At 42.0% G+C, this 12,512-nt stretch overlaps 2 protein-coding genes across 3 annotated transcripts in view; both read left to right on the top strand.

Moving 5' to 3' along the window:
- The window catches only part of arhgef3l (Rho guanine nucleotide exchange factor (GEF) 3, like), a 165,643-nt gene extending 159,982 nt beyond the window's left edge, over positions 1 to 5,661 (top strand). Inside the window, exons 2-14 of one of the 2 annotated variants that reach the window (XM_072366190.1) lie at positions 319 to 335; positions 653 to 701; positions 787 to 837; positions 1,356 to 1,412; positions 1,544 to 1,651; positions 1,747 to 1,905; positions 2,272 to 2,334; positions 2,445 to 2,541; positions 3,004 to 3,080; positions 3,188 to 3,445; positions 4,268 to 4,438; positions 4,613 to 4,796; positions 5,169 to 5,661. In XM_072366190.1, the coding sequence (XP_072222291.1) occupies positions 660 to 701; positions 787 to 837; positions 1,356 to 1,412; positions 1,544 to 1,651; positions 1,747 to 1,905; positions 2,272 to 2,334; positions 2,445 to 2,541; positions 3,004 to 3,080; positions 3,188 to 3,445; positions 4,268 to 4,438; positions 4,613 to 4,796; positions 5,169 to 5,416 (1,515 nt within the window). In that variant the 5' untranslated portion in view covers positions 319 to 335; positions 653 to 659 and the 3' untranslated portion in view covers positions 5,417 to 5,661. Of the gene's footprint in view, positions 1 to 129; positions 336 to 652; positions 702 to 786; positions 838 to 1,355; positions 1,413 to 1,543; positions 1,652 to 1,746; positions 1,906 to 2,271; positions 2,335 to 2,444; positions 2,542 to 3,003; positions 3,081 to 3,187; positions 3,446 to 4,267; positions 4,439 to 4,612; positions 4,797 to 5,168 lie in introns of those variants that run through there. The other variant, XM_072366189.1, reaches the window with a different exon arrangement.
- Positions 5,662 to 6,338: 677 nt separating this feature from the next.
- On the top strand, positions 6,339 to 11,119 carry usp21 (ubiquitin specific peptidase 21). The gene is made up of 11 exons (XM_072366191.1): positions 6,339 to 6,814; positions 7,261 to 7,317; positions 7,429 to 7,546; positions 7,628 to 7,742; positions 7,905 to 8,024; positions 8,121 to 8,185; positions 8,276 to 8,463; positions 9,001 to 9,079; positions 9,184 to 9,291; positions 10,605 to 10,719; positions 10,871 to 11,119. Exons 1-11 carry the CDS (start codon positions 6,659 to 6,661, stop codon positions 10,962 to 10,964), a joined length of 1,215 nt encoding a protein of 404 aa, XP_072222292.1. The 5' UTR covers positions 6,339 to 6,658; the 3' UTR covers positions 10,965 to 11,119.
- Positions 11,120 to 12,512: the final 1,393 nt, after the last annotated feature.

Genomic DNA, 12,512 nt, shown 5'->3' with positions numbered 1-12,512 from the left:
GCTTTAGTGTGCGACATCGGTTAGTGTGTAAAGCTGGTCCGGCTGACAGGTTATAGTGAGAAGTTAGACGTCAAATATGAGCACTCCTCCCTGAGAAGAGCGGATATGCGAGTTATGTGCAACTTTAAAGGATGTGGTCTGCTGCGAGATGAGGAAGGAGTGCACTGAACTCTAAATAAGCTCAATGCAAACAGCTCGTCGCCAGCTCCGGTACAGAAGAGTGGTGTAAATTTGGATTCTTTCACCATTTCTCAAGTCGAGAAGGAAGCCATGAGTTTGTGAAGATGCACTGAGCAGAAAGTAACGATGGAAGTGGAGGAATCAAGGACTTCCTGGTATGGTATCTTTTGCATTTATTGATTAGCTTCTGTACTTATTCTGCAAAGTTTTAAGTGATGAGAGGAATCGATATTCACCTTAACTTTTAAGATGGGAGGGGGGGCTCAGGTTTGAAGTTGTACCATATCCAGCATCTTAATGACAGAACTTGAAACCCCTGCATATTACTGTTCAGGGCTAAATCTGCACTGCATCTTTAATGCAATTTTATACAGCCAATGGCAAAACAAAGTTAGCAGTTTTAGCACTACTACAACCGGCCGATTAATCTCATTAAATAAAAACGAAAATCTAAGAATTTTGTCTTTCATAGGTCTGGTATGTCAGGGGAGACTCATTCCGTCCTCTGTGACCATGCTGGGGTAAGCTACCCTTTATGTGATATGAATGGTATTTTCAAACCCTGAAATCCATGAAACTCACTGTAACATAAATTGCTGCTTTTAGAAGAAGAGAAAACAAGACCCAGTCCCTGAACCTGTGATTCGAATCATGGAGGTGAGTATTAATCTGAGTGGAATCATAGTCGTGTCTCAGTAACTAGCGGAAGTTAGTCAACCTTACCTTTGTGACCGCAATGCCGAGTGCAGAACTGTGTTGTGATGTGAACATTCTGTTCAGCTGTGCAGCCGTAGAAGCTCTCCGATTTCTCAAACCCAGACATCTGGGTTAAGTCGCATCTCATTGTTTTCCAGCTCTACATTTCAGATTTTCCTGATTTGCTGTGTCATGTCTTTTAGGCATTTAGTTCGTACATTTTTACTGATGTATTTCAGCACTTTCCTTCACTGTTGCCACATTATATATACGGCAGATGTGGTTTGTGGGGGTAAAAACAGGCAGACATCTTGTATTCAACAACTGAGGCACAGTTTCAACCTTCTTCCTCATTGAAAGACACACAGGAAATGAGAGATCTGCACCATGCAACGTCTCACCCCTTTCTACATCTCTCTTTTTCCATATCCCTCAAATCTTTCATGTGAAGTTCATTTTTAACTTTTTCCATTTATCAGGATGATGAGGACGAGGAGGAAGATGAAATGATGTTGGACCACATGAAGGATTCAGAGGTGAGCTCTTCCCCTTTTACAGGTGCCAGGTGTGTGTTTAGCTGCTTGAAGGCACTGATAGGCTTGTAGAGCATTTTGTGGAAACCCTCCCAAGCTTAGTTGTCATATTTCAATGCTGATTTCTGTATTAGGAACCCAGCAATAAAAGAGTGAAACCCGTGGTGAAGTCCAACAGCCTAACAGGTGTCCTAACCCCGGTGAAGACCCCAGCTCTGAAACGCATTGGGCAGTCTATTTCGGTAACAATGCCCAAACATGCATTCCTGTTGTTACACAGAATGACCAACTAAGAACTTTTGAATGCAGAGAAACTGCAACTTTTCTCTTTTCACAGCGGTCAATAAGCTTTCGCACGGATGCTCGACCTTTGCCCCCGGCTCCCCTGCGTTCGCGCACAAAGGCCTCGTCATTCCCACGTCGGCGCAACAGCCAGTGTTGGAGCGACACTGTGGAGAGTCACGACCTCACCGCAAAGGAGATCAAACGTCAAGAGGTGTGTGGGCTGCTGGGGCCCTAACTGCAGAAGATCAACTTTCTGCAGCTGTTATTAATAACTATTCTTTCTTAATTTATTTGGCAGGGTGGGGGGTGGGTATAATTTAAGCTGTGGTTGCAATGTGGGTGTGATGACTAGCACCAGCTCTTCATTTCTCTGAAGCTGCTTTGCAGGGGTATTATGAAAGAGGATGTGAGCTGGCACAGGAGGCTCAACTTCCTTTACTGAACAATCAGCTGTGAGAACTATGCTATCTGTCTAAGCAGTTCACATCTTATGCAGCTGTGTTTGGGAACTGTTTTTGTTTTCATTAACGGTTGAGATAGTATGTGCAGCCGCTGAACGGTTTGGATTCCTCTGCAGGTGATCTACGAGCTGACCCAGGGGGAGAGACAGCTCATTGACGACCTCAGTTTGGTCAAAAAGGTACTTGTTCGCCAAATGACTTCATGCTGAAAGAATATTTTGAACACACTTTAATGTTTGATCACTTTAGCCATTTCAGTTGCTCTTACGTTGATTTCTTCTGCCACCAGGTGTACTATGAGCCCATGCTGAAGTTGGACATTTTGACTGAGAGCGAGCTTGGACAAATCTTTGGTACTCTGGATTCACTCATTCCCCTCCACGAAGGTAAATCATCTCTGTTCTTTGCATATTCTCGCCCCTTATCTCAGTCTCCAATCAGTCAAGGGCACAGTTTTCCTTTCCTGATCGTCTATATGCAGTTGTACGAGTCAGGCAGTAACTAGATACCATCATGTGTTGGATTTCAGTTTGATCGTATTCGGTTATCTTTCAGCACAAATCTTTCCAGGCTAACAGGAGGTGTTAAACGTGGTGTGGTTTAGGTCACTGTTAATATTCTGATATACATTTTGAATTAAATGTACAGCTTTTTACACAACCAAGCAAGGGGAGTGTATATCAATGGACTTTAGATTACTTATTTCAGCTGATGTACTTCCTTTTTCAAGGTACGGGAAGTCCAGGTGTGAAGAGTCCAGTGTGATATTTTTCTGTCTTGATGTGTCTTTGAGCTGTAGTCAGTTTACATAAGGTCAGTTTTACTCTCCTCTTTTTATGTCACACCAGATCTTCTAGAACGTCTTGAACGGCTGAGAGGCTCAGAGAAGACAGTTGGGGAGGTGGGGCCTACTCTGTTGAATTGGGTGAGTGTCTCCATGGCAACCAAATAATAAAAGAACACATCCTACCTTTGCTCATGCTGTTTTTTCTGCCCTACAACACACGTCTCCTCTCGTATTTCTCATCACAGTTCCCCTGTCTGGAGGCCTATGTCACATATTGCTGTAACCAGGTGGGGGCCAAGGCCTTGCTGGACGAGAAGAAGCATGAGAAAAGAGTGGAACACTTCCTGCGCCTGTGCCAGGAGTCTTCGTTCAGCAGGAAACTGGACTTGTGGAACTTTCTTGACCTCCCTCGAAGCCGTTTGGTCAAATACCCTCTGCTGTTAAAAGAGATACAGAAGTGCACACCCCCTGATCACCCGGATGAGGACACGTTGCCCGATGCTGTGAGTTGGTGTCTGGTTTAGTCATGTGCACGTGCACATTTACACACATATTAATTAGCTTAAGATATTACTAACCCTGAACCCAAAAGATATCCCATTGATTTACTGTGATTTTCTGCATGTTTACCCTCATTATGTTGGATCTGTGAAAGCATTCAGAGCCCACTCACTGTCATGGCCTAAACAAACACTGGTTGTTTTTGCAAGACTATGATCAATATCTGCACTGGTGGTTCATGCAACACGTGTGATTCTGCTGACTTTCAAATGTCTTATTATAATATTTATGATATAGAATGAATGCTGCCTGTTATTTCTACAGTCACACACCTTTCTCTAGGTGATCTAGAAGTGAACGTTTGTCAGTCTTACTTAACTCTACAGGTTATAACTGACAAATCCAAACCATTAAAAGCCGTGAAATGTTGCTAACATGCATTATATACCTGGCCTGTTGTGAGAGAAGTGTTGGATTCAGATATAATTAACAGTGCAATGAACACTAGTTTAAATAAAATAATAAAAAATGGTCCTGTGATGTGTAATTAGAAACGTGAAAATATCTATTTGGTTGGTGTGTAATTACATGACACCAAGGGAATCACAAGGTAAGTGAAATGGAAAACCAGTTACTAATTAGGGCACACTTTTGCCTGCAGTATAGACTCTTACTTTGGACATGCAAAGCTTTGTTTGAAGCGGCAAACTGTCATACCACATCTTGGTATATATGTTTTATTTAGTCTTATTTCTCAAATGGGTGAGTGGGACACTTTCTCAGTGACTGCAATGACTGTTAAAGATGTGTACTGTTCTTCTCAGCTGGACATGATCCACAGCATTGTGGCTGAGGTGAATAAGAAAACAGGCGAGGCAGAGTGCCAGTTCTACAGGCGAGGTCTCGTTTACCTCGAAGACAGCCAGAGACTACCAGAGATCCAGCAGTCCCGCTTCATCTACTGCCACGGAGAGCTCAAGAACAACAAGGGACAGGTGTGTTTTACCACTCCTTGGGTGTTTCCCTGACTGACTGCAGCCTACTGTCTTGTTGTTGATCTTTGACTGAAGAGAGACAGTTTATTCAGCAAACTTTGGTCTGGACATACGTTTCACTCTGTCTTAGAGTGCCCTTGTGTCATTTTGTTTGTGTTTGTCTCCTTGTGTCAGCGGCTGCACGTATTCCTGTTTGAGCTGGCTTTGGTGCTGACCAGACCGGGGGAGGGAGGGCACGTGTTTAACGTGTACCGGCAGCCACTGCCCAATGCTTTGATAAATCTGGAGGAGATCCCAGATGGTGAGGCTGCTGGAGGAGGCACCTTCAGAGGAGCATTCACTGGGGGGAATGATAAAGGTAAACTGAATTAAAATAACTGGCTAAAGCACTGTTTTTTTTACGACGGTCTGTAGCTGATGATTATTTTCTTTCTGAAAACCTTATTTAATTTTAAACATTTTCTTTTTATTAATTAATTGTGAGACTTTTTCCATTTTGATTACTTTGTTTTCCTGTCTTAAAAGAATAAAGAAGATAAAGTGGCACAATTTTAAAAGCTTTTACCAGCAATCTCTTATCAAAATTGTTGATCAAATAATCCATCCAACATCCAACACCCCCTTCGACTGAGAGAGAACCATGTTGCCCAACCACATTTCGCTGAACTGAAACCTACAACTTTGCTTTCGTTCAATTTCCTTCCTTCCCCTTTCTGTCTCCATCTTGTAGTGAAGAACTGTTTCCGTGTGAGCAGCAGAGGGCGCTCCAAAGTTAACCCTTACAGCCTGCAGGCCAATGACTCCTTCAGCAAGCAGCAGTGGATCACCTGCCTGCGCCAAGCGATTGTGCAGTCCCGAGACAGGACCGCTCAGACCAGCCAGTCGCAGCTCTCGCTTCACCTTGATCCCGCCCTGTGTCACATCGCCGATCTCAGCCTCAGCTCGGACACAGACATGGCAGACCATACCAGTCGCTGACTGTCACACTGATCGCCAGGTGTCCTGTGGGTTCTCCATAGATGACAGTAGAGGATATAAATGGAACTGTTTGTGAAAAATAATTGTACTTGGAGAGGCAGAAGTTTCTGCAAGATTTATTTTCATTTCTTGCTTTCTGTGATTGCGACGGTGTGGACTGAAGAGACTGTGAACAGTATTAGTGAATGTGAATTTGCAATGAAAAAATGTTTATGTTGTGTTCTAATAAACTGACACTTAAAAGATTGGTGAGGCACTTGTGGGAAAGTACACAATGACATGTCTATGTATAGCCAACAAGATCTACAGAGAAAAGATTAGAGATGATTATCCTCCCTCCCTCTCTGTTTGTCACCCTCTCTGTCTCCCAGTCTTTCTCTCTGTGACATCGGTGACAGGACAGAGGAGAGAGGTAGACTTTCAGTTCTAGCTCACAGTGAAACTGTAGACGTGCCCTTATGCATTTTTAACAGCTCAGCAGATGATGGGAACAGTTTGGTTGGGACAGTTTGTCCACAGATAGAAAGGCAAAGTGATCAGGTGAGTCCAAATCGCTCGCTGTATTTGTTAATATTTCTGTTTAATATTCCTATACTTCTCAGAAAACTTACTTTGTTTGTTAGTTGTTACCTTTTACCTTCATAAACTGACGCTGGGATGGCATTGGTTGGTTGTTGTTGCTTGTAATGTATTTTTGGTTATATAACTGAGTCTCTTATGGAGGTTTAGCTGTGGATGAAGCTTGGTGTGAGTAGTCTAAAAAATCTTTTCTTGTAGATGCATATGTTAATGTTTTTATTTATCACAGTAGCTCTGTTAGATCTTCACTTTTAAAGGTCTCTTGCATGCAAAAGTTTCACCATAGAGTTTGTGAGGTGGAGCTGATGAACTCGATGGAAACAAGAAGAGGATTTAGCAAATTAGATGCTCATTCACAAATGACCTGTTCTTTTACTCACAGCTGTGAATGTCGACCCCCGTCATTTTCCTGGAAAGGCAGAACACGACTCCATTGTGCTTCGTTATTTGAATGAGTGGGGGACTGTTTCACGTGGTCGCACAGCTTACATTCTGCCACTGCATCCTCACCAATTTCACCTGCATGTGAAAAAAAGATAGGAGATACACCCCCTTAGTCTCAGGTACGAACCACGAGACTTACACAACTCTGGGAAGGCCTTCTGTCTGTCTCGAGCCCCCTGTTGATTGCCTCCTCAGACAGGGGTTTGCCATTATAATAAGATGCCTGGTTCCAGTGGTGTCAATGTGGAGAGCTCTTGTGAGGCGCTGTGTCGAACGCTGGTTTCTCAGAAGGGCCTCCAGAGAGAAACAGCCGACATCTCCCAGTCTGTACTCTACACATCGCTGATGGGTCTGCTTCTGGTCACTGACAATGAGGTGTGAACAAAACGACACAAGATAAACCTTCACTTTATTGCTCAAAGGGTCTTGACTGTGTGTCCTTAATGTAGATTTAAGAGGACATTCACAAGAACTGTAAACAAACAAAGAAATCACGTGAAGATATTAAGACGCAATACACATCAACACACACGTGTTTACGCACCTGTCAGCACTCCTTGTGGTCTCTAATAGGATGAGTGCTGGAGACTGACCTTATTTTAGACTCTCTTGTTATGCTAATGAGATAAGAAGGCTAAATCTGTCCTGCCAAAGTTACACTCATGCGAACATGTTAACGCAGACAGACAGTCACGTATAGCATGAGCACAGCCAGGGGTCAAATAGTAGGACACACAAACATGTGGGAACATACTGCACCTGCACATGCAACAGAGCTATAGATCTGGTTTTAAGGTTCAGGTGTCTCTTCATCTTTGCAGAAAGAGCCACTCGCCTTGGGAAGTGGAAGGGTTGGCCTTAGAAACATAGGAAACACAGTGAGTGTTAAAAGATGACAGACGCAGCCTTTGAAAGACTTGCTATCAAATTACCAGAATACGTTATGCATCATGATGCTGACTCCCCTCTTTACTTTGCTTTTGTATCAGTGTTTCCTGAACGCAGTGTTCCAGTGTTTGTCACATACCTGTGGCCTGCGGAACTATTGTCTCCTAAAGTCTTACAAGCATGAGAAGTTCTCAAAAGAAGACTCTAAGCTCATGGAAGGTAAGTTTGTCTTTTCGGCCGCGCTCTGTTCCCAGGTCCAGCTTTCACCTCCCCTCATTGCTGCCTGTCTTTCCATACCAGCCTTCTCTCAGGTTCTGTTAGGCCTGTGGGACGTAAACGAAGGAGACACGGTTGTAAATCCTCGCCAGTTTTACAGTATTTTCAAAGAAGCGGTGCCTTACTTCAGTGGTTACAGGTAAAAATGTGGATTATTCTTTTTTTTTTCTCAAGGTCAATAGTACCTCTTCATGAAAGTTTGGCACGGGCGATGTAACCTCTTTGCAAACAAATAAAGGTAGATGGGTCGAAAGACAATGTTACCAAAAGTAACATGTGCTCCTGCCTCTGTTTAATTCAGTCAACAGGATGCTCAGGAGTTCCTTCGGTTCCTACTCGACAAGCTGCACACTGAAATAAACAGAAGACCCAACACCAGAAGGACTGGGAAGGAGCCTGAGCAAAAATATGTCAGATTTAGGTGTGTGTATGACAAGAAAAATCTATTTTTCAAACTCTGCTGACCACTCTCGTGACCACATTTTGCTCTCTGTCTCTCATTCCTGATCTTCTGTAGAATTTCGGAAGAGGCAGCAGCCATGTGGAAGAAACACTTGGAGAGGGATGACAGCATAATAGTAGGTGAGGAGGGCAATCCAGCAATGGTGCTTCATCCGTAGAAAAGGTTCACAGATGGCAACCAGTGCTCACTTTTTGCTCCTCTCCTGACAGACCTGTTCTCAGGCCAGCTGCGGAGCTCACTGCATTGCTCAGTTTGCTCGCACTACTCCAACACATTCGATGTATTCTGTGATCTGTCGCTGCCGATCCCCAAGAGGAGCTCTGGGGGGGGGGTGACGCTGCGGGAGTGCCTGGACCTCTTCTCTCAGGAGGAGAAACTGGACAAGGAGAATTCACCAGTGAGTTAACACAGAAGCTACAGGCGGTCATGTGTGTGTCTGTGTGAACACAGACCCTTCTAATGTGTTAGTTTCAGTCATTACATGTCTGTGTTTAAATTGTGTCGTTGAACTGCAGGCAACAGAAAGCCCCTAATTGTCCCTAATTTTGTTTTCATCTTTTCATCATGTGATAAGCAAAAGATAGTCTTCATAGATGTTTACAGAGGAGGAACATTTCAAAGCACCTCACATTTTCAGCAGTAAACACTACAAAAGACAGAAAAAGCAAAAGTAAGTTTAATGGATTAATTATTAAATAGTGGAACAGATGAGTTATAAATTGTATTATTATTTTTAACTTAGGTCTGATCCTTTTATTTCAAATGTTACATTTGAATTAAATTTTGTTCGTACAGCAGCCTTCGAACAAGTTAAATGTTATTCTGAAAGGCACCCCGATGGGATACGTGGATAAGTGTTAAATGTGTTAAACATGTCTGTGTATTTGGAAATGTTTTAAAAGCGTGAGCTGCGTGTGTGTTCCCTTTTTTTCAGATGTGTGAGCGGTGTAACAGGCGCACGGAGTGCACGAAGCGGCTGTCCATTCAGAGGTTTCCCCAGGTTATAGTGATCCGTATCCTTGGCAACATCTATCGTTTATGTATTATGTTATATTATGAAAAAAATAGTGATGTTTACGTGTAAAAATGTATACTGATGCTTAACAGTCCCGATCAGATCTGAATCGTTTCACAACATCACGGTGGTCTATCAGTAAAAGCACAGTGTATGTGTCTTTCCCACTCACTAACCTGGACCTTGGACCCTACGGCCCTGTTGACTGCGGTAATGGAAGCTTTCTTTTAGTTTGCACATCTACATGCTCGAGTTAACTGTGTTTGTGGCTCGTCATGCAATTTGTTTTCAAAGGAAGGAAGTGATCAAATGTACAGGAAAGATTACACAAACAGGGCTTTTAACTCTTTGACACTTTTTGAGAGAACTAACAAGGCATCAAGAGGATGCCTTGTTAACGAGTCATCCAAAAGCTTGTTTTCTGGGTTTTTGTTTTAAGAAATGATAGGTAAGTGAAACAGAAGAGATGTGGAGAAAGAGATGATAATGAGCAGATTTACTACCATTTTGTGGGAGAAAAATGATTTAATGAAGGAAAATGTCATATGATATAAACTTGCACAATAAGTATTGATATTTTTGCTTAACAGTTGTGAAAACATTTCATTGATTGGTGAAAAAATGGTGAAATAAATTACATCACAGGCTATTTAAGTACTTCATAAATGATTACATTGTGATGGTGTACATTTTTTGCATTAGCATTTTAAAGCCACAACGTGTGGTGAAAGGAGCTCTCCTCAGACAGAAACAAAGCATGTCAGTCAGAAGGAACATCGATGGGGACACTGTAGAGCATGTTCAAAGGCTTGAACATATACACATCTTATAAAAGCCAGAAAAGTTCTAGAGAAGCATTCTTTAGACAGATGATGAATATGTACTGTCCCCTCAGATTTAGCCAAATACAAAAGTGACTGGAGGTTGCTTCATCGTACAGACTAACAGTGACCCAAAAACATACTGGGGAGCAACCTAGATTCTTTGAAGATTAAAAAAAGAGGGCTGTTGTGGAGGCTGAGTCAGTCACCTCATCCTGACCTCGTTGAGCTGCATTTCACTTACTGATGACAAAGACAGAAAGATCTAAAAACAAACAACAACTAAAGACACCTGAAATAAAAGTATCGCGAAGGAGGGAACTTATTGAATGATGATGTCCACTGGTACCAAACTTCAGCCAATTACTGCCTGCAAACAATTCACAGCAAAGTGTTCAAATGAATATATTATATACATATATATAAGGAAATGACAGCTGAATTAATACATGTTGAGTGGGAATAGAACATTACAACTGTCCCGGTAAAATTCTGCCCCCTTGTGGTAATCACTTTTGAAGCCCAAAAATACAAAATCCATCTTTAAGTTAAACCGTTTCTGTACAACGGGACCATATCCTGATTACTGTAACTAGACTACTGTTTTGTTGACCTGCTAAAAACAGGTGTAAAAGTATTTCATAGTCTAAATGTAGTTCTGAAAAATGGCTTGAATGTTTGTGTTCCTGTTTGTCTCTGCAGGCTCAGTTCTGTATGATTTATATGCAATATGTAACCATGCGGGGACGGTGAACATGGGCCATTACACAGCCTGCTGTTTCGATGAGAATGGTTGGTGCTTCTACAATGACTCCAGGTGAAACTTTCCCTGCACGCATAACATTAGGTTTTTACTCAAAACTCAAAGTTCTGACAACTGCACGTTGCAAGTGCTATAGAAAGTTTCGCACCTTTTGCGCAAAGCTGGAGCAGCTGCTCACAATTTCTTTCCATGTATCCACCTACAGCGTAACCCCACTCACAGAGAACCAGCTTCAGACCAATCAAGCCTACGTGCTGTTCTACCAGCGCAGCAACAGCACCGCCACTGTCAGGAAATAGATCTACGACTGGCTGAGCCAGGCAGCCAATCAGAACAGACTTACCTCCAGTGTCCATAGAAACTATTAGAAGAAGCAGTGCTGAAACCCGGACATCGACAGTGAAAACCAACAGGCACTACCTCAAACTATGAGGAGGAGGAAGAGAGAGAGACGGAAGCCACGCTCACTTTTACAGAGCTTAAGTCTTGGGTGTGCTTTTGAATCATCTCAGTAAGCTAACTGATGAAGTGATGTGCTTGCACATGATGCAGAGCTCTTAATGTACGATAATCATTCATGCTTGCTCAAATAAACCCAAATAAACAAAAATGAATTTTGAACATGTCACGAATTGCGACATTGAGTCAAAAGTCAAATTAAGTGAAAAAAGAATGACCCGCAAACTTGGCAGCAACTACACATTAAAACGATTTTTTTTTTCAAATGCTAATGTGCTGTTAATGTGAAAAAATGTGGGAGTTCCAGATCAAGATCCAGAGGATTACTTTTGAGACAAGCAAAAATGAAATTGCCTGCAAAAGGAGCTACGGGACAGATAACCCACACTGGAGGAGCTGTGCAGCGTTGACGCACAAAGCCTGTGTTCTTCAAACTGTCATCAAGAGGGAAACCTCTCCCGGAACATCATCAGTCAACATCTGAAGCTTGAAAAGCAACACCTGGAAAAGCCTGAGGTGTTAGAAATGAGAGCTGAGGACCTATTAAGTTAAAATAGAATTATGTGGTCATAGGGGGTCCAGGGTTCTGAAACTTCAGCATACGCCACAATTACTTTTCAATCTTACTGATACATAAATTAAATCAATGTTTTAATAGAACACCTAGTTGTTCACTGTTCAGGCTGGCGGAGGTGACTTTATCGTTGATATTGATTTCATCAGTCTCTGGAATTAATCAATCCAACGACCAGAGCTGATCTGCATTAACAGGCAATCACGAGTTAAGTATGAACTATTGAGTTACTAACACAATAATTGTCTAAAGTTATTATTTGACAGTATAGGTAACAGGACCAGTGCCACGATGATTGCTTATTTTTTCTAATAAGAAAAAAAATAAGGTTCAAGCACCGAAAACCATCACTGCACTTACCAAGTGCGTGTAATGCGTGGTTGTTTTTTGCATTTCCCTTTTTCACTTGAAAACGTGAACGAAATATCATTAATTGTCTTATGGGCGCTTGTGGAACCCCCTTTAATTAGTTTTTATTTTGTTTTGTTTTTATTTATTTATTTAATTTTTAGCTAATAAATCCGACCTATGCAATAATCGCACGCGTTAATGTAATACATTATCGAAATCTGAAACAGACCAAAGTCTTAGTGTTTGTGTATATGTATCTATATGTAATAGAGAATAAAGCTGTATCTTTATTTTGAGATACGTTGAATTGTTTTATTTACTTTTAAAAACTAAGAACATACAAACATCCATGCAACCTGATGTAAGGTTAGACAGCCCTGTGGAGGTCAACAGTGTTCAAAGAACCAGACATCAGTTTAATAAGATAACATGCGCCTGCTCCACTGGCAAGGTGCCGCAACCT

Source organism: Leuresthes tenuis, unplaced genomic scaffold (genome assembly GCF_036924035.1).
Source record: "Leuresthes tenuis unplaced genomic scaffold, fLeuTen1.0.hap1 SCAF_16, whole genome shotgun sequence".
Lineage (NCBI taxonomy): Eukaryota > Metazoa > Chordata > Actinopteri > Atheriniformes > Atherinopsidae > Leuresthes > Leuresthes tenuis.
Note: the sequence above shows the minus strand (reverse complement) of the source record. Positions and strands in the feature narration are given on the sequence as shown.

Coding starts and splice junctions, on each gene's coding strand:
- usp21 (XM_072366191.1), top strand. CDS start 6,659: ATGCCTGGTTCCAGTGGTGTCAATGTGGAGAGCTCTTGTGAGGCGCTG. Junction 7,547..7,627: donor AGACTCTAAGCTCATGGAAG/GTAAGTTTGTCT, acceptor TTTCCATACCAG/CCTTCTCTCAGGTTCTGTTA. Junction 8,186..8,275: donor GGATGACAGCATAATAGTAG/GTGAGGAGGGCA, acceptor CTCTCCTGACAG/ACCTGTTCTCAGGCCAGCTG.